The sequence below is a fragment of the Carya illinoinensis genome, chromosome 4 (assembly GCF_018687715.1).
Source record: "Carya illinoinensis cultivar Pawnee chromosome 4, C.illinoinensisPawnee_v1, whole genome shotgun sequence".
Lineage (NCBI taxonomy): Eukaryota > Viridiplantae > Streptophyta > Magnoliopsida > Fagales > Juglandaceae > Carya > Carya illinoinensis.
In genome coordinates this window covers 18,949,820-18,970,358 of record NC_056755.1, presented here as the reverse complement: position 1 = coordinate 18,970,358, position 20,539 = coordinate 18,949,820, and the positions used below count along the sequence as shown (strand labels likewise).

The 20,539-nt window shown below is 33.2% G+C and overlaps 1 protein-coding gene across 1 annotated transcript; it reads left to right on the top strand.

Annotated features, from left to right (window-relative positions):
* The first annotated feature begins 652 nt into the window (after positions 1-652).
* LOC122306328 lies at positions 653-1,159 on the top strand. The gene has a single exon (XM_043118760.1). The coding sequence runs from the start codon at positions 653-655 to the stop codon at positions 1,157-1,159; it is 507 nt and encodes a 168-aa protein (XP_042974694.1).
* Positions 1,160-20,539: the final 19,380 nt, after the last annotated feature.

Below are 20,539 nucleotides of genomic sequence, written 5' to 3'. Positions count from 1 at the left end.
AGCTTTAATTGAGGAAGATTCTAGGACTTGGAAGGTAAACATGGTAAGTACTATCTTCAATGAAGAGGAAAAAGAGTCCATATTCTCGATTCATATTAGTAGTACAGGGGCCAGAGATAAAAGGATATGGGTGGGGACTGAAAAAGGCATCTTTTCTGTCAAAAGTGCATATTTTATGGATACAAAGCTGGCTAGTAGAAGGGTAGCTGAATCATCTTCAGGTGGAATGAACAAAGGGACATGGAAGGAGTTGTGGCAACTTGAGGTCCCGGGCAAGGTTAAAATGCTAATTAGGAAAAGCCTCTCAGTCATCCTTCCAACAAAAGGCAATTTATACAGAAGAAACATTGTGGAATGCAATCTATGCCCCATTTGTATAAGGGAGGCCGAAACTTCTTTACATACCCTTTGGGCTTGCCCAGCAGCAAGGGATGTGTGGGGAAGTGATGGTAGTAAGCTCAAAAAATGGAATAGTTTTTTCCCTGATTTCCAGAAGTTGTGGGAAGAGATGACAAACAGTTTAAAAAGTGAAGAATTATAGTTGGCCGCAGTCATCTGCTATCATATATGGAGTAGAAGAAATGGCTTCATTTTTAAAGACCAATTCAGCAACCCAGGATCTATTATAGCAAGGGCTCAAACCGAGATTGATATGCATAGGGAGGTTAAACAGCAGAACAGCAACAGACCTGAAGGAAGAACAGCTGTAGCAACATCAAACCAAGTTTGGCAGCCTCCTGAGTGGCCTATGTTCAAAGTTAATGTCGATGCAGCTTTTGACAAGTCCTTAAACAGGATGGGGATGGGCATCATTGTGAGAGACAGTGAAGGTAAGATCCAAGCATGCTTAACAGCTCCTAAAGAGTGGGTCTTCTCAGCTGCACAAGCAGAAAGAGCAGCTTTGCAAAGGGCTATGTTTATGTGTTTTGAGATGGGTATGCATCAAGTCATTTTTGAGGGGGATGCCAAAGTTGTTATCGATGCAATCAATTCCAAGGAGATGGATAGTTCGTGGCATGGCCAAGAAACTGAGGACCTTCAACAATGGATGGCGGCTCATCCATTTTGGAGACTATTTTTTGTATATAGATCAGCAAACCAAGCTGCCCACGCTGCAGCTAAGGAAGCTATTAAGGACTCTTGTGAAAATTTTGGCTAGAAGATGGCCCTTCTGTGGTCAAAGCTTCTGTCCGTTTTGATGTATCTCGTGCTGCGGCTTATTGATCAATGAAGTAGTGCTCCTTTTCAAAAAAAAAAAAAATACTTTTTATCACTACTAATTGTCTTATATTAAGATAAATATATAAATAATTAAATTTATCTCTTTTCATCAATTTAAATTTCTGCACATGTGATGATTTCATATCCTAATTTTTTTTATAGGAAAAAATTCAAAAGTTTATAGGATATGTCATCTCATCATATAAGAAAATATAATAAAAGTATAATATGTAGAACTTTTAATTATATAAAATAACAGTCTTTTACTAAAAGACTTTTGGAAATTGATATAAATAGGACTTGAATTTTAGTAACAGAAAATAAATATCTAATAAATGTTATTTTTTATTTTTAATCACGTCTATTAATGTGACACATTTTAAATAACATTTTATGTCAACAATTTATACAAAAAAGACACTTATTTCCCTAGAATAAGCCACTTGAACCATACCAATTGATGTGACTAAGAACCATAAAATCCAAGTTGAAAAATATTTATATTATTTCCCTCAATTGGTATAGTGAAATCATCGTTAATTTCACAAGTTTAATTTGATAATACATATTCTTAAAAGTTAAGCCGATAAAAAAAGATAAATTTAATTATTTATATTATATTTTTATCTATCTAAAATAAATAAATAAACATGTTGTCTCAAACATAAATATGTTACCAAGCATAGGGCAATATTCATGCCTGTAGTTCACCTACAGCTGGCCATGCATGAAGCTAGTTAGTTGCAAATCTTGAACGAGGAAGTTTTGGTTAACTATTTGGAATCGGGATATCCTTATTCCTTAACACATTCTGCTTGGACTGCAAGCAATCATACTTTACCTACTAGATGAGAGAAATTAATTGGCCAAAAGATAAAGTACGCAATCTCTCTACTTCCCATAATTTTAATAAAAAAGGATAAAATGTAGAGTTAAAAGTTCAAATTTAGTAATTCTATTCCTGCAATGTACTAAATTACTATTTATTTTAAATATTTAAAATCATAAACTCAAATCAATATAATTATTTAAATTATATTTAAATACCTACCACAAAAGCTAGTGAATTTGATAATAGTAATAATAATAACAAGATGTTTTAATTTTAAATTAGAAATTAGAATAAAGATTTTAGAAATATTAATTACTTATTAATGAAAAGCAATTAAGAGAAAGTGTCGTTGCTTTTTAAGCAGTGTATTTTTGTTTTTATTTTTATTTTTGATAATCAACAGATCCTAATACAATTGGGGAAAAAATAACTAATTAATATTTTTTATAATAAAAATTTTATATACAGTCAATTTTATATGTTTTTTATGTGCTTTATTAATAAAATTGACTACCTTATTTTTTAATATAAAATAATTTATTAGACCAAATTATATCAATAAAATATATAAAAATAACTGTATATAATGAAATTTTTTTATAATATTGTTTTTAAAAGAAATGCAACAGAACTCTTTTTGTAATATTTTTGATAAATAAAATAAAATTGAAGTGAGCTTATAGGAGCTATCATAAAATGATCACATACTATCATTACAAAATATCTGCGGCAAATAACATATAACGTCTATTCTAGCAAATCTGTAACATCTGAACAGTTACGGTACCGAAAGTCGAAGCTATAATTATAATAATAATAATAATATGGGTATAGAATGGAAGTAGGTACTTCTTGGGTCCGAGCGGCCTAATCCGCTTATCATTAAAACTTTTTTTTTTTTTTTTGGCGTTCGTTTAACTTTTTAATTAAAATATTAGGAGAGAATTGCGATAAGTCCAAAAAGTATTATTTAAATCTGGTCTGTAAGCTCCGATCAATTTAAAATAATTTTAAATTAAATTTAATATTTAAACATCTAATTTTTAAATTGATAAATTAATTTTAAATCAAAATTTTTTTATATGTGAAACTTATAATTTTTTTAATTTTTTTATATTTAAATTTATCTTAATATCTAAATACATCTAAACTTTTCTTAAGTGGATCTCACGAAAGTCTTTCTATCATTTTAACTTATTATTATTTATACAGAACTTAACTTATCTTAACTCAGTTTAACATTTAAGACTTAAAAAATTGTCCTGAATATCTTTAAAAAAATGATTAATATAGTTTTAAAATTTGTAATTTCAATGAATTTATTTATTTTTTAAAAATAATGATAGTAAAAATTTGTGCCCAGACAAAAGAATTAACTATTTTACTGGTCTCAATTTGTTTTAAATCTGCAAAAAGAAATTATTTATATATATATATATATATATATTTTCTTTCCGTCCACTTAAAGTATAAGAAAACTGTATTGGAAAAAAAAAAAAAAGTATTAAGAAAACTGTCGGTAAGAATTCAGGAACATCCCCATTATATAAAAAGTTCCAAAAATTAGTTATACTGTTGGAAACCGGAAACGCCTTTTATTCCATAGCAATGCTCCAATTACATATTGCCAACAAACTTTTGTGAACTATTCAAAAAATTTAATTGGGATAAAGGTGGTACACTAAAAAGTATCTGATGGTGGTGGTAAGAGCGAGTTTTGAGACGGTGCATACGTGATTAGCCTGACGGGAATGAAAGGAAAGCCGAAATTGCGGATTTAACAGTAGAGCACAACGGCGCATGGAACTCGTGGCCGGAATGCTTGACCAAGATAAAGAGTGAATGGCTAGAGAAAAAGGAGGATAATTGAGGAGACCGAAGGAAAGAGGCAGGGTCCCATCAGTACAGCCAATATGAGACTGTGATGATGTAGGCCCCTTGGGAGTTCGGAATAGTTGAGAGAGCATTAAAAGCGGTTGAAAAATAAAAACGAACCTAAAGACGTAGGTTTTGTTGCAGTTGATTAACTAAAAATATCTTTGCTATAGATTTAATAATTTATTGGTTGGACTAAAATGCTTCTGTACACATCAGATCAAAATAACCCTACCGCTGATTTCGGATTTAACTCAAGTACCATTGCGACTAATTGGATTGGACTAAAATGCCTCTATTACAAATAATGGTTAGACTAAAATGTCCTCTCTGAATCAAACTAGACCATCCAACATAAATCAGATGATTCGGCCAATCAAACTAGACAATTCAGATCAAACCATCCATCCATAAATCAAGCCAATGAACAAATCAAACTTCCCAAAGCAGATGCACAACAACATGAGAATGAGGGACCCACGCCAATAGATCTATGAAACCCACGGCAGCAATGTTAATTTGAGTCCTAGACTCACGGCATTGCCATGGGAAATTGTCAACCTATAATAATAGCGTAGAATGAGGGACCCACGCCAATAGATCTATGAAACCCCCGACAGCAATGTTAATTTGAGTCCTAGACTGACGGCATTGCCATTGGAATTTGTCAACCTATAATAATAGCGTAGTGGATTGATAAAACCAAACCACGTTCTCACGACGGCCTCATGGGTCTTCAATTAGAGGCTCGTAGAGCTGTCGTGGGATGTCATTGAACACATCAACGTTGTAAGCAACGACAAAATCGAACCATCTTACATATTGTTGTAATCCGAGTGGAGAGTCAATGTTGACTTGGTCCGAGGAAGGGTTCAAGGCTTATCTTTCACAAAGGATAACCGTTAAAAAAAAGTTATGGATTGTACATAGACTCTAGCTATCCTATTTATTAGGACACATAGACTCTTATATTGAAGATATGAATAGAATGGCGAACAGATAATTTCGTGATATCAAAGATAGACTTTTATTTTTTGTTAGTCTTATGCAAAATTGATCAATTAATAGTACTCATTCATTATTCTCCACGCATATATAGAGATAACGGGTAACTTTCTGATAATTTGATTGAGTATTTTTAAAATATTATTCCTAATTTATTATTAACTTAAATATCGGAAATGTCTTAGACATATCGTGCCTCCAATATTACTAGTTGTAGGTCAATAGTCACAGTTGATGGTGGGACACGTCCTTCACATAATTACCATGAATGTCTCTCCAAAAAATTAGGAGTTCGATTACCCTTCTTACCATCACATGAACTAATTCCATACAAGTAGGGGTGAAAACCGATCCCTTCGGCATAGTTTTTGGGCAAAACTACCGCCGACCAATTAGAGTTTGAACGGTGGAGCAACTGATCGTAACCGGTCACAGGGAGGAGAAAAACTGGCCGTATCGACTCCGGCGGTTCATGGTCGGTTTTCGGTTCCCCTCGACAGCATCGTTCGTTTGAGAGTAGAGAGAGAAAGTTGCAAAGGGGAGAGAGAGGGAGGGTTAGAAACGCAGATACGGGAAGAAGAACGAAGACGACAATTGTGTAATATCTAAACGGCGCCGTTTGGTTTAATACCAGACGACGCCATTCTACTTTTTTTGTTCACCTCATAGACAGAATAACGCCGTTTAGTTTACTAACAAACGACGTCATTTAATTTGTGTGTAAAACACAAATGTACGAGTGAAACGACGTCGTTCCACTTAAGTTCAAGTGGAACGGCGTTGTTTAATATTAATAAAATTAAAAAAAAAAGAGTATTATTATATCGGCCGGTTCAGCGATTTGAGTTGGCCTTAAACCGCAACTGAACCGACGATAGTCGGTTTTGTTTAAACTTTGCCGCTCGCTGACCGATTTCTTGACAGTTTCGGCCGATTCAGGCCTCCGACGGCCGGTCTAAGTCGATCACAGCCGATTCTACAATTTCTTATACACCTCTGCATACAAGCAAAGAATTCATTTCTTGAAAAAAAGAATATTCTATTTATTTTTATATTATTTATCACAATTTGTGCTCGGGAAATTAAACGCATACCTTACACGTGTTCCCACTAATAATCCATAAGCTTCTGTAGTAAGCAAATGCACGAAAATGAGACACAAGGGATAAATTTATACACTGTTCACGTGTTTTCTTTTCCGTGCTATAATCCTCCCAAGTATATATATCATGGTTCCAGATTAAACCTATGCTTTGAAGTGATGTTTTGAATAGCGTTTGCTCAGGGTTTATGTTCCCTTGAAAGAAGAGAGAGAAAATAGTGTCGTTTTGAATGATCAAACGGATTGAAATTTTTCCAATTTTTTTTTATTCAAATCCTCTCTACATGTTGAATAGACATGTGAAGACCCTGTTGTATTAAGTTGGTTTGGATAATAAGATAAAATGATGTAGTTTAGATAATGAGATAAGATAAAATTGTTTAAATGAAAATGGAAAGTTGAATAAAATATTTTAAAATATTATTTTTTAATATTATTATTAATTTAAGATTTAAAAAAGTTGAATTGTTTATTATATTTTATTTGAAAGTTTGAAAAAAATTATAATAATGAGATGAAATAATATGAAACACTTTCATTATCCAAACGAGATCATGCTACCTATGAGTTACATGAACCCGTCATTAAATATAAATTAACAATAAAATTAAAACTATAAATAAATAAGTCTACTTGACACTATGCTCTATATTAAGTTTGGTTAAATTTGATTCAATCTTAGTCAATGAAAATAAAAACTCACTTGCTCGACTGTTAAAAGCACCAAATCAATACTAACCAATATTTGACAAATGTGCTTCAATATTTATAAAATATAAAAAAAAAGTAAGTCATTTAAAAATTAGAAAAATCTAAAAAACAAATGTCAAGTTAAAATGAATATAATTTTTAAGATTGATTTCAACGTAAACTTCTAAATACAATTTGGGATTTAATTTAAATTTAAAACTTTTAAAAAACTATGTAGGTGTCAAAAATTACTTTCTTTTAACCAAAATACAACTCACAAGAAATACATAGTTATTCATTTTAAATGGATATTTGTTTTTAAGATTTTTTTAAAAAAATTGAAACAACTTTTTATTTTTATTTTATATTTTTTTTGTGCTTTTTATTTATAAAATATGATGCACTCGTGTCAAGTATTTATTGGTGTTTACTTTATACTTTTAAAATCTGATTAACAAAATAGTGGCAGAAAGATTAATTTGATGAAATTGATAGCATAAGAAGGAAAAAGTTCAAGATTAGAACTTGTGACTAATTTGTATTAGAGGCAAAACACAAGGACTATTTTAGTATTTAACATTAAATCTTAAAACCTTTTTTTTATTGTTGTCCAAGAACAGCTTCCTAACTAATTCCAGAGGTGCACAAGTCTTTGATAAAGAGTTTTCCGTAAGTGTAATTCAGGTAATTTTAAAAAAAAAAATCTCTCAATCCAATGACTTTTAGAAATTGTTTGCACTTAAGGAGATTTGAATCTTAAACTTGAGAAGCATACTCCCAAATCCAAGGCATTTACCACTTAGGCGTTTTTCTTACTTTAAATTTGATCAAATTATATTTCAATTTATTTTTATTCTATATTTTGTATCATCTTCTTGCCTTTTGCTAGGCAAAGTTACTCATTAATTTTATTTTCTTCAATGAGTATTGTTAGGTATAAGTTTCAACTAAAAAAGTTTCATGCAAACCCTTTGTAAAAAAATGGGTTTTACAAATAAAAAATAATTGTTTTTCTGCTTTTTTTAGATGAAGTCCATTTTTTTACAAGAGCATGTATGAAATTTGTTTATTTAAATCTTGTACAAATCATTTCTTTTAAAAAGTTAAAAATCTCAAGACTTAACTAAAGCACTTTGGTCGATGGCTTGTCGAGCTAATTAAAGCCATCTAAACTTGAGCAAAGTTTGTAAAAAAGGCTCGAGCTCTACCATTATGAGCTAAGCTCTAAATTCATCTTGACTCGGTTAAGCTTGATTACTGTTCTAAACGAATCTATATTGTGTCTATCTCTATCTGAATTATAAAATTTGGGTAAAAAATTGTAGAAAACCTTATATGAATAAACATGATTGGTGCTGTAGCTGGAACGAGAAAGCAAGGCTTAAAAGTATGAACAAACATATACAAGCTCAATTTCTGACAAAAGAATAACAAATATTCTAACCTGAGCACACTACCAAACTAGGCTCTATACTCGGTGCAGAGTTTATACACTATGCAAAGAGCTCTAACTTTTGAAGAACGGGTAAGTGGGAAGTAAAAGCACAATAACTAAGAGCTTCCCTATCAAATATGAGTAAAAGATGAGAACATTTTTCACAATTACTTTAGAAAGGAAGGAAATATCAAGCATCGATGAAGAATAAGAAAGTATATATCGTCCTTTACCTCCACGCTACAAGAATGGAATATAATAGAATCTATACAGACCCGGCCTGTGCTTCGACTTCAACGGAGTTAGAATCGGAGCTTCCGAAAATCATCCTCCAATTCCGATTTCGAAATGAATCGAAACTCGACTCTGATCAGAAGTCGGGAAGTCGGAATCGGAATCGGAATTCCGAATTTCGATTGGAAAAAAGCCATCCATTTTATTCTTGTTTTAAATTTATTTTATTCTTGTTTAATAAAAACTCACTTTGTATAGATTTTATTCTTGTTTAATATTTCTCAATTAAACAAATAGGATTTATTTTATTTTTTGTAGTTTGAATATGTAATTATTATCTAAGCAAAACTTTTTTGGATAGCTTAAAATGTTATTTACCGTTTAAACTTCAAATGGAATTTATATAGCAGTATGTACTGTTCAAATGAAAATTATCTTCAATGAACGAGTATTAGGGACAATATTTCATCCCAAAAGCTCAAATCTGTTTGAACACGTTAGACTATATAATTAATTATTATACATAATTCAGAAAGTCCTAAATAATTGATAATAGAAATAACACTCCATTTCAAAGTTTGATATAACAGTCTATAAGAATAAACATATTAGTTCAGTTAAAAAGAAAAACATCATCTGTAACATCGTACTTGGTCATTCGGAGTACCTAAAATTAAGATAAAGAAGTGGTCAATCAATAAATGTAGCCAAAATTGATTCAGAAAACTGAACACAGTAAAAGTAGAATTTAATTACCATTAATACCAATAAAATGTAAGTTAGTTTTTATGTCAACTTATCCTTATCCATACTCCATCAATCATCGACAACTATACTAGGGTTCACAATTACATCTGTGAAATGATAAAAAAATATAAATTAAATAGATTTATGAACATCATAAAAACCATTCTTAAGTTGCATACCATCAGTTGTAGTACAAGTTTCGTAACTAAGCTCTGTCTGATCTTTGGCTGCTAATCCCTTCGCTATCTTATACCTCTGGCTAACATTTAGATGTAATATCAAACAAGCGGTGCCTTGTTTATTTGAATGACATCCAACTTTTTGGCCATGATGGTTGCAAGCCGCCTGCGGTTCCTCAGGATTTCTGTCAACCTTGGTGAAATGTTTTCACTTCCATGACCTTTTTTTATTTGATTTTGGTTGTGGTGGCCTCGCGGATGGATGTGGTACATCTAGCTCATCCGCAATAGCCATCTCCTTCTCCTCATTAGATGTATCCTCATCTTCTATGTCTATCGGAAGTAGGAATCGACTACTTGCACACGAAGTTTGTATTCTGGAAGTGAGTTTGGATCTCGGTGCTGGGGATGGAATTTTGGCATCCTGATCCTGTTCTGGGGTCCCATATGATTGCGCATCCATACCTTGAAATCTGACACACACATATATAGGTATATAAATTGAATTCTTCATTATATTTTGTGTGAAAAATTGAAAAAATTGTAATAATTAAATAAAATAAAATAATTTATGAAAACAAACGGGTGATTTGATTGGGCAAAGAGTTAGTTTCAATTGGGTATGTAAGTAGTGAGCCTCGGGTTATCTACATTTTTGCTATCTCAATTATTCAATTTTGACAGGTATTACTGTTTGTTAATCCTTGGAGAGTACAATTTATTATTTTTACGGATGAAAAATATATTTATTCCCAAGATATTCCGATGCATTAATGTGGATCCATTCAAGGTTTTTTCTTGACATTTTATTATCACCCCAATGATAATACGAATTCTATCATGAGTTTCATATGAACTTGCATTCATATTAAACGAATATGAATTAGCCAAAATTTAAAAAATGCAAACTGCAATACTTAAAAAAACCAATCCTGAGAGAGGCATTTGGGGAAAATGAGCACACAACATCTTAAGGCAGGCCTCTATCCATTGCAAATTCAGTACAAAACAATCGACCACCATCTTTGACGGCTACACCATGACAAATTCAGAGAGTCCAGCCACTCGTGGATCTCAATCATTTAAATTAATGAAGTCATGCTTAAGGAAAAATGGTTAATTGCAAAATCAGCATTTGAGTTTTTCACATTTTTTACCTTAGTGTTCAACTTTTGAAGAAACTTATTACAATTATGGTAATTCATGCAGTATCTAAACAGACAACTCAATCAATATATATCATTAATGTTGTGCATGATGAAAAGAGACTAACAACCACTAGAAAGATAGAGCAACCTATCATGGCGCTCCAAATGGATGACCCTCACCCATGAACACCTAGTAATCAACTTTCAGACCCCACATTATTTAATACTGAATTGAAATATTGTAAAGATTAGATATTTGCTTGTTTTAGTGCGTAATATATTGAAATAACAAGCAGTTTTGTGGTCCACGGGTCTTACTTTTATTATGTATGATCACTCTGCCTATACAAACTAGTGCATGCTATCTTAAAGACCCCACATTATTTAATACTGAATTGAAATATTGTAAAGATTGTTATGAAATCATAGAAAAGAGAGAGCCATAACATATTATAAAACTTTTAAAAGAAGAGAGAAAGAGATAGAACTCAGAAAAGTTATGAAACTTATGAATTTTTTTAAAAATTCAACGATATATATAGGCGTACAAAGGGGACTATGCTTGCTCACTATGCTAGCACTATGCACTATGCTTGCTCACTTACTCACTATGCATATGTCGGCCAACTCACTATACTAGTACTATGCTAGCACTATGCACTATGCATATGTCGGCCAACTCACTATGCTGGTACTATGCTAGCACTATGCACTATGCATTTGATGACTAGATAAATGTGGTCATACAATTCAAGATAGTTTATAACACTTCCCATTTGGATGACCATATTTAAAGAATATGCCTTGTTAAAATCTTGCCAAGGAAAAACCCTGTGGGAAAAAACCAATGGTGAAGGAAAAAGAGTACAGTATTCATGTGTATTGCCGAGTGCTTTAGGATTGCCTCATTAAAACCTTGCAAAGGAAAACCCAGTGGGATAAAACCTTAGCGAAGGAAAAAGAGTACAATCAGCACAAGTCTTCAAGACATTACTTCCCCTGAAAAGTGCATGATAACAGGTCTTCAAACCTTCGCATTTCAATGTTCTGCATAATCTTCTTAAATGTTGCAGTTGGTAATGCTTTAGTGAATAAATCTGCCAAATTTTTACTTGACCGTACCTTCTTGATATCAATTTCAACTTTCTTCTCATGAATTGCAATGATCTTCTTGTGTGTATCTGAAAGATAACTCGCATCTGTACATCCAACTAATTGTGGACTTGATCCATATTGATAAAATAATCACAACTGGATCTTTCTGCTCATCACTACTCTTCTAGAGTTGTACTCTTCTGGAGTTCTTGTAAATAACACAGTTAGTGGAGAATTCATCAATATTAAACCGCTAACCTCATTTTTTAATAAAAACGGTGGCCATCCTTTTAAGATCAGACAAGCACCGCGGATTTTCAACTCCTCTGTAGGTGTCAGGCGTACTGTCAGGTGTCGCAGCTGTCAGGCGCTGCAGAGCTATGAAGCTATATTTCGTCTTTTTTCTCTTGCTTCACGAGAGATGCTGTATCATAATTTTTTCTCTATAAAAGAGATATTCAGCTCATCTTCATTCGCATCTCATCTTCTTCAATTTTCTGTAACCATACTGCATTTTTACTTTGCAATCTCTTTCTGTATTCTTATCCTGCAATGGCTCAGCGATCTTCTCATAGCCAATATATGAGGTACTCTGCACCTCGTTCATCAGCTGTTCCTGCTTCTACCACAGGTGCTATCATGCAATATAATGATCTGACTCATAGGTCAGATAATGAAGCTATATATGAGCTTGTGAGTCTCGGTACCCGATACTCATCATCCATTGTTGCATTTTCTCAGCGACTGCAATCTAGAACTTGTGGAGTTGACAATCTCCATGAGAATATTGCTATGCTTCAGCGACTTCTTCTGGAGTCCAACATGAAGATAGAATCAATAAAGCAAGAGAATAGGAATTTAAAATCCTTGCTTAAATCTTCTTTTCGATTACCCACCCCTTTAGATAGGGATGCCATGCAGATTCTTGAAGAACAAGAGCGTTTGAAGAATGAGGCAAAGTGCCTCAAATTTCTGTAATTCTTGCTTCAAGATAATAAAATAATATTTCACAAATATTCATATTTGTGTTTTTATCTTTTGGTAGATGTTCTGTGTGCTCCCTTTTATTTCTTCTTTCATAATGCACACTTCATATCAAACCCATAATATGAATCTGAAATACTAATTGTATTAAAAGATCGTATTTCATGACTAATAATATCATCCATCTTCCCTTTGAAGCCGCAAGGGTTTCAGATTTATATTTCAAATATATGCAGTTTTTATGAGCTTTTCTGGAGCCTCAATGACATTTAAATCATTTATATAAACTGCAATAATAGCTTGTTTCCATTTGCGTTTGGATTGCTTTAGATCATATAAGAATCTTTGAAACTTGATAGAATACATATTTCCAGATGTATTCATATTAGAAGTTTCAGACATTTTCTATCTTTCAGGGATTTTCATATATATATATATATATATCATGATCCAATGATCCATATAAATATGCAGTTAATCACGCATATCCAAACTCTCGGTAACTTTCAAGCTAATAAAAATCTCAATATGATTTCAACCACTTTAAAATCATATCAATATTGTTTCTTCGAAAAACTAACTTGTGATTTCTATATTACATTTTCATATTAAAAGTTTCAGGCTTTTTATATCATGTATATAAATATCCACTGATATTTAACAAAAATCACCTCTTTAGGTGTTTGGACTTCAAGTCCATATTTATTACATTTTACTTAGTGATATCAATTCTGCAGGAATTGAGAAACTGACTCGTGATTTATATATCACATTTTTATTTCCTTTCCATAAATGCCCACTGACATTCGACAAGCATCACCTCTTTAGGTGTTTAGACTATAAGTCCCGATGCATTATATTTTACTAGTGAATCAATTCTGCAGGAATTGTTTCTTTCAAATTTGGCCAATATTTTACGTCATATTCTTCGACGATTCTTGATTCACTTTCATCATTACCTCTGGTAATGTCAATTGCCATTTCATATGGAAATACGTTGTCGACAAAGATTTTATTTCTATCCATAATTTCTCCATTATTCATGAAATATAACGAGATTTCGTTATTTTCAGGTACCTGTCCCTTTTTAAGGGAAGACATTTTCATGAAAAATCTCTTCAGGAGGCACTCTTCAAGAGTTTATATAGGAGAATTTTATACAGAGAATTTGGATGGACTTTATTGCTTGTTTTGTGGGTATGGCCTTTTCAGGAGCACCAAATTATTTGTGCCATTCTTTTTTGAGATACTCTATCTTTTGTATAGATAAGTCTCACATGCCTTTATACATGTCTTTAGACTGCTGAATTTCTTAATTGTCCTACAGGGACTTCAATCCTCGCTGAAATTTTAGCAGCTAGAATATGAGACATTTTTATCTTATTGTATCCAAAATTTAATTATCATCTGAACTTCTGGTTCACATATGATAATCAAGATAACATCGAATAATTTCATCTTATTTGCTTCAAGCAAATTTTTCTTTCCACTTCTGATGGTAAAACTTTATAGTAAAAGAATCTTCTGGTTCTTTTATGGACGTCCAAATGAAAATCATTCGACTTATCGTAATTGATTTTGGATGATCAAGATAACCATGAAAAGATACAAATATTTTGAATCATATAACCTTTTGATGCATCATAATATTTGATTCAATAATTTGTATAATATCATCTCAAAGAGAAAGCTTACAGCTTTTCCAATACGAGCTTTTGGCCCGAAAAGATATTCATTATCACGTCCAATCTCTTAGTTTCTTTGAATGAAACGCATCATTCTTTTCACTTCAGGGAATAGAATGATATAAATTCATTATCATTCACTTCAGAGAATGATATAGATCTAGTAAGACGTGAATAATGATTCTTATCAAAAGCTCATTATTTTGCTCAATCACTGAAAGACCTAATACAAATTTAGAATATATTGTGAACGTTTGCATTTCATATTGCTACTTCAGGAGCATACTTGATATCGCTACTTCAGGAGCACATTCGAGACGTTTATTCAAATATATATTCTTTCCACAATTTCAATTATGCAACTTCAGGTGCATAAATCATAATGAGCTTTTGGTACAAGTATCACTCATATGAGATACTTAATAAAATTATTGATTTAGGGCGATCCTTCAGGGATGCTCCATTTCCATTTTCAGATAAATCATATCATCAATAATTTATAACAAGTATAAAAGAATAAATAAAACTTTCATTACTACAAAACATTGCAGAATATAAAAATATTTTATAATAAGATAAAAGAAATACATTAATTAAAAAGGAACACTTTCATGATTAACTCTACCACTAGAATCCTCAAAGAAATCAGAAACATCAAGGCTTGTAATATCTTCTCCATCTATAGAATCTAAAGCATATGATGGTTCAGCAAAATTTGTTTCAAATTTCTTTGTTTTTTCTTTTATAGAAGATTGGTATAAGTCAACCAAGTGCTTATCTGTACGACAAATACGAGCCCAATGTCCAGTCATACAACATCTATGGCATCCATCTTCATCTTTCTTTAAAAATTTGTTTTGAGGACCTTTGCCCTTCTTTGAGTTGAATCACTTCTGTTGGTACGGTGTATATCTATTATTGTTCCTTTTAGTGTGGTCACTTCTAGGACCTCCACTTCTATAGTTTTTCCTACCACGTCCACTCCCTCGTTTTCTTTGAAAAGATTCACCATTCGCTTCTGAGAATGATGTAAATCTAGTACCATTCACTTCAGGGAATGATATAGAACCAGTAGGACGTGACTGGTGATTTCTTAACAAAAGCTCATTATTTTGCTCAACTAATAGAAGACAAGATATAAGTTCAGAATATTTTTTAAACTTTCGCTCTCGATACTGCTGCTGCAGGAGCACATTCGAGGCATGAAAAGTAGTATATGTCTTTTCTAATAAGTCATCATCAGTGACTTTTTTACCACATAATTTCAATAGTGAGCTAATTTTAAAGAGTGCAAAGTTATACTCACTAACACTCTTGAAGTCTTGCAACCTCGGTGCATCCAATCATGACGAGCTTTTAGGAGGATTACAATTTTCTGGTGTTCATATCTCTCCCTTAAATCATTCCACAAAATAAGTGGATCTTTCACCATTAAATACTCAGTTTTTAATTCTTCATGAAGATGGTGCCGAAGGAAAATCATTGCCTTAGCACGGTCCTGCAGGGACCCTTGATTTCCTTCTTTAATTGTATCTCCCAGGTTCATCGCATCCAGATGGATCTCAGCATCAAGGATCCAAGATAAATAATTTTTTCCAGAAATGTCAAAAGCAATGAATTCCAATTTTGTAAGATTTGACATTTTTTACATATATAAATCAGGAATATAAAAATATATTGAAAAACTTACTTGAAGTAGAGGACTACTAGCTTCAAAATCGTCAGAACTTTCGTGCTGATAACGTGTTATGAAATCATAGAAAAGAGAGAGCCATAACGTATTATAAAACTTTTAAAATGAGAGAGAAAGAGATAGAGCTCAGAAAGGTTATGAAACTTATAAATTTCTTAAAGAATTCAATGATATATATAGGCGTACAAAGGGACTATGCTTGCTCACTATGCTAGTACTATGCTAGCACTATGGACTATGCATATGTCGGCCAACTCACTATGCTAGCACTATGCACTATGCATATGTCGGCCAACTCACTATGCTAGTACTATGCTAGCACTATGCACTATGCATATGTCGGCCAACTCACTATGCTGGTATTATGCTAGCACTATGCACTATGCATTTGACGACTAGATAAATGTGGTCATACAATTCAAGATAGTTTATAACAAAGATTAGATATTTGCTTGTTTTAGTGCGTATTATATTGAAATAACAAGCAGTTTTGTGGTTCACGGGTCTTACTTTTATTATATATGATCACTCTGCCTATATAAACCAGTGCATGCTATCTTAAAGAACTAGCTCCAAAAGTTAAAACTGAATCAACCTTTTTTACAATAGAAACTCTCCTCTCTCAAGTCTTAAGATCAGATAGCGTTCAAAGTCCAAAATCACAATTTTTTTTTTGTTTGTGACATTTTCACAAACATGTAGCATTCAAAGTCCAAAATCACAAACTTTAAGGGTGGAAACATCAGAACCCTCATTTCCTCAATACATTCATTGATTTCATTCACAGAATTAGATATAATACACAATCCAATTTCCAACTTGAATAAGAAATAATATAAAAAATTTGGAGTAAATTCTTAAATTTAAAACCTTAAAATTTAAAATTACCAATTGGGAAAAACTGAGAGGATTTTGGCACTGCAGCGATAGTGACCTCTGGCAATCTACGGCGGAATCCTGCTTGGTCATGGGTTGTGGTGTCGTGCGATGTGAGAGGGCATGATGAGTTTTTGTCATTGTGAGAGGTTGAGAGTTGAGGAGAGAGAGATGATTGAGCGAGGAAGAAAGAGCAGACCGATGGCATTTAGTCGTATATTCAAAACGGTGTTGTTCCCATTTAAATGGAACGACGCCGTTCCAATCAATAGTTGGAAAAATTCAAATGCAAAAAGACACCGTTTTGCATCTGGAGATTTTTTTTATAAAAAAAATTGCAATTCGGAGTCGGAATTCAGAACCGGTGGGTTACCTATTCTGACTCAAACTTCTGTTACGAAGTTGGAATTGGAGCGGGAATTGGTCGGAATTGGAGGGGTTGGGATTTTGCACACCCCTAATACAGACATACACAAAAGAACCTCCAAATAAAAAAGATCCTGCCCATCAACTTCTATCGTTCCTCTACACCATCTCACAAACCAGACCTGCAAAGCATAGGGCAACAATCTCATAAACGGGTGAAAACTTTCTATGCTTACAAAATAAAAATAAAAACAAGAAAACATACAATACACATCATATATAATTGAAGTTAGCCTAGCCATTCTTTCAAAGAAAAAAAGGTTTAGATGGAAAGTATACTTCTGGCTGGGTTTACATGCGCACCATATGGCATTTAGAACATAATTGATAAGTAAATCAAACACCATAGGAACTTATAAACTAATAGAGTGAAGGATGATTGATACAAGAAAAAAAGGCTCATCATTATGGAAGCTGGTCCTTATCCATTCCTCGCACTAAGTAATAAAGATTTCCAAGTTGGGATAAGGCGGGACATGGGATTGATTGCGTGAAATATGAGCGCACATCTCATCTTGGCTAGATAAGTAGGAGATAGGCTCAACCATATAAAATGTGCACGAAGGATGGCCAGACAATCAAGCTGCCTGCCCGCCTATCCAGGAGCCTAGGAGGTCAGGTAGTCTCGGATCTCTCCTAAATAGGGTGCGAGCATGGAGCTCAGCTATGGCGTGAGATGGACTCAACCGCGTAACGTGCGAGTAAACTTGTCTTAACGAGTAAGTGAGAAATGGGCTTGATCGCATAGAGTACGAGTGCTAAGCTTGTCTAAGGCAGAAGATGGGCTCGACTGCGTAGAGTGCTTGCAAAGGATGGTCAGGCAGTTAAGCGTCGTACCCACCTATTCAGGCGCCTGGGAGGCCAAGTGGTCCCTGACCTTTGTTGAACAGGGTGTGAGCACGGAGCTCGGTTACGGCAAGAGATGGACTCTACATCGCAATGTCCGAGCATAGCTCGTCTTAATGAGATAAACAGGGGATAAGCTCGACCACGTGAAGTGCAAGCGTGTTGCCCAGATGACTAACACAAGAGGAGCGGTGAATTGAGTTGTATTTAAAAATTAACAATTATAAATCAAATATACAATATAAAATATAAACAAAATACGAAACAATAATAAATATAAAGAGTAAGGGTAAGAGATAAGCAAACTCAGTATGTTAACAAGATTCAGACCCACTGTTTACGTCCTCACCTCAAGTAGGGCTGTTCATCTGGATTTCAGACCTGATATCTGGGTATACCCGACCTGGAACCTGGATTTCAAATCCGGATTGGGTTCCGGACCGGGTATACACAGGTTTTGACCCGACCCGAGCCGAAACTTGGATGGATCCGGATTGTAACAACCCAGAATTCCAGGTTCCGGGCTGTACCTTTTTTTTTTTTTAGAGGCTATATTGTTAATTTTCTTTTCTAGAAAAACATATTGCTGAAAATCTTTTTTTTTTTTTTTTTTTTTTTTTTTTTTTTTTTTTTATGTTTATCTAAAAGCCTATATTCTATTACAATGTTTTTCAAGAAAAAATTTTGAAAAACATTTTTTTATATAAAACTAATTATCTTTTTAACTAAATGCATCTAAAAAATAGAAATTCAATATTTATAATATAAAATGCATGCAACACCTAATTCAACTCTCTTCATATTACATTATTTGGTATTTCATCACAAAATACAAACTTACAAGCCATTGTCATAGATTGATCATCTTCAGTCCAATCAGAGGAGTTTTTGCAATACTCTGCCAGATCTTCTTCACTGCTCCAGTTGAATCTTCATAGTCAAAGTATCAACTCACCTAATGAACATCACATGAAACTAAATTTCAGATTTCTCAACTTAAAAAGAACTGCTCTTGCTAATAATTAAGCAAGGTCATGACAAGGCTGAAAATTAAAGGACTAAAATCTCAGCATTACTCGTGTTAACATTTCTTGAACACAGTCAAAGTATTACAGCCTTCTGTTTTGCTCAAAACTGGTGACTACCACACGGAAATAAAACCGTAGAAACCCATCAAGAAAAATTCCATTTTTGACAAAAAAAAAAAAAAAGAAGAAGAAGAAGTGCCACATAGGTTAGAGATAGGGGTTTAGAGTTTAGAGAGAGAGAGAGAGAGAGGCATCGAGACGATGAACCCAAACGGAAATTTTCATTTGCCATTCGGAGAACACTAACTGACCCCCCCCAAAAAAAAAAACACAAAATCTTTTATGTTTCATACGTAACCACATATAATTAAAGGAAGAAAATCTAGAAATCTAATCATCAAAGCAACCAGATCCAACCCAAACTTCCTAATCAGAAACTAAAAAAAAATGAACAAAGAAAGAAGGCTAGTCAAAGACCCATGGATCATACCAACCAAAGTTCTAACAGCAGCAAATCCAATCAGAACATCAACTAAAACAAAGAATAAACACACCAAATATGCCAAAAAAGTTTCTTTCTTCCTCAAGTTGTTGAAAATAAGGAAAATTCTCACCAGTCTTGAGAAAAATTCTATTTAAATTGCTTACTCAACGGTGGAGAAGTTTGTATTTCACTTAAAATCTGTTTAAAAAAAGAAAAATTACAAAGATTGGCGTCTCCTTTTTCTTGGATTTACTATCATCAACTCAAACAGTGAAAATCAATAACGAAGTTGAGAATGTGCAGCTCAAGAAATTCAATTATGAACTTATGGTAGCTTGATCCAATTATTTATCAAACTCTATTATTTGTACCTTTCTCTATTGAATCGTCTCCTCCAGGTGAGAGAGAGAGAGAGAGAGAAACAAAAGAACACGTATTCTACTACTATTATGTGCTAAGAACCTTTATTAGAAAAATCAGTTACTAGTCAACCTGCAAGGGGTTTTGTTTCTCTAGAAATCTAGGCCCAGAAAGATGAATGAAACATCAATTAAAGTATATGTACTAACCCCCTAACAGAAAGCAAAGAGTTTCTCCCTTTGTTAGATCTCCGCAATAGCCACCAGCATCCACTGATTAGGGATCCTTTGCAAATCTGGAATAGAAAAAAAAAATGCCGAAGTGATGGTGAAGAACCCCAAAATATGGCACCAAAATCTGCACAAAAAAAAGACCCAGTTCACTAGATCTACACAAAACAGAACAAAACTAGGAAACCCATAAAAACCCCATCCGACAGGTTCCAAACCAAACAAACCAAAACAAAATGTAGAACAAAACAAGCAAACCCATAAAAATTTTCACCCCATTATAGAGAGAACAAGCGTACTCATAAAAACATTATAAATCTAACCTATAAAATAATCCTCAACCTTTCAAACATTCTCATCAAAA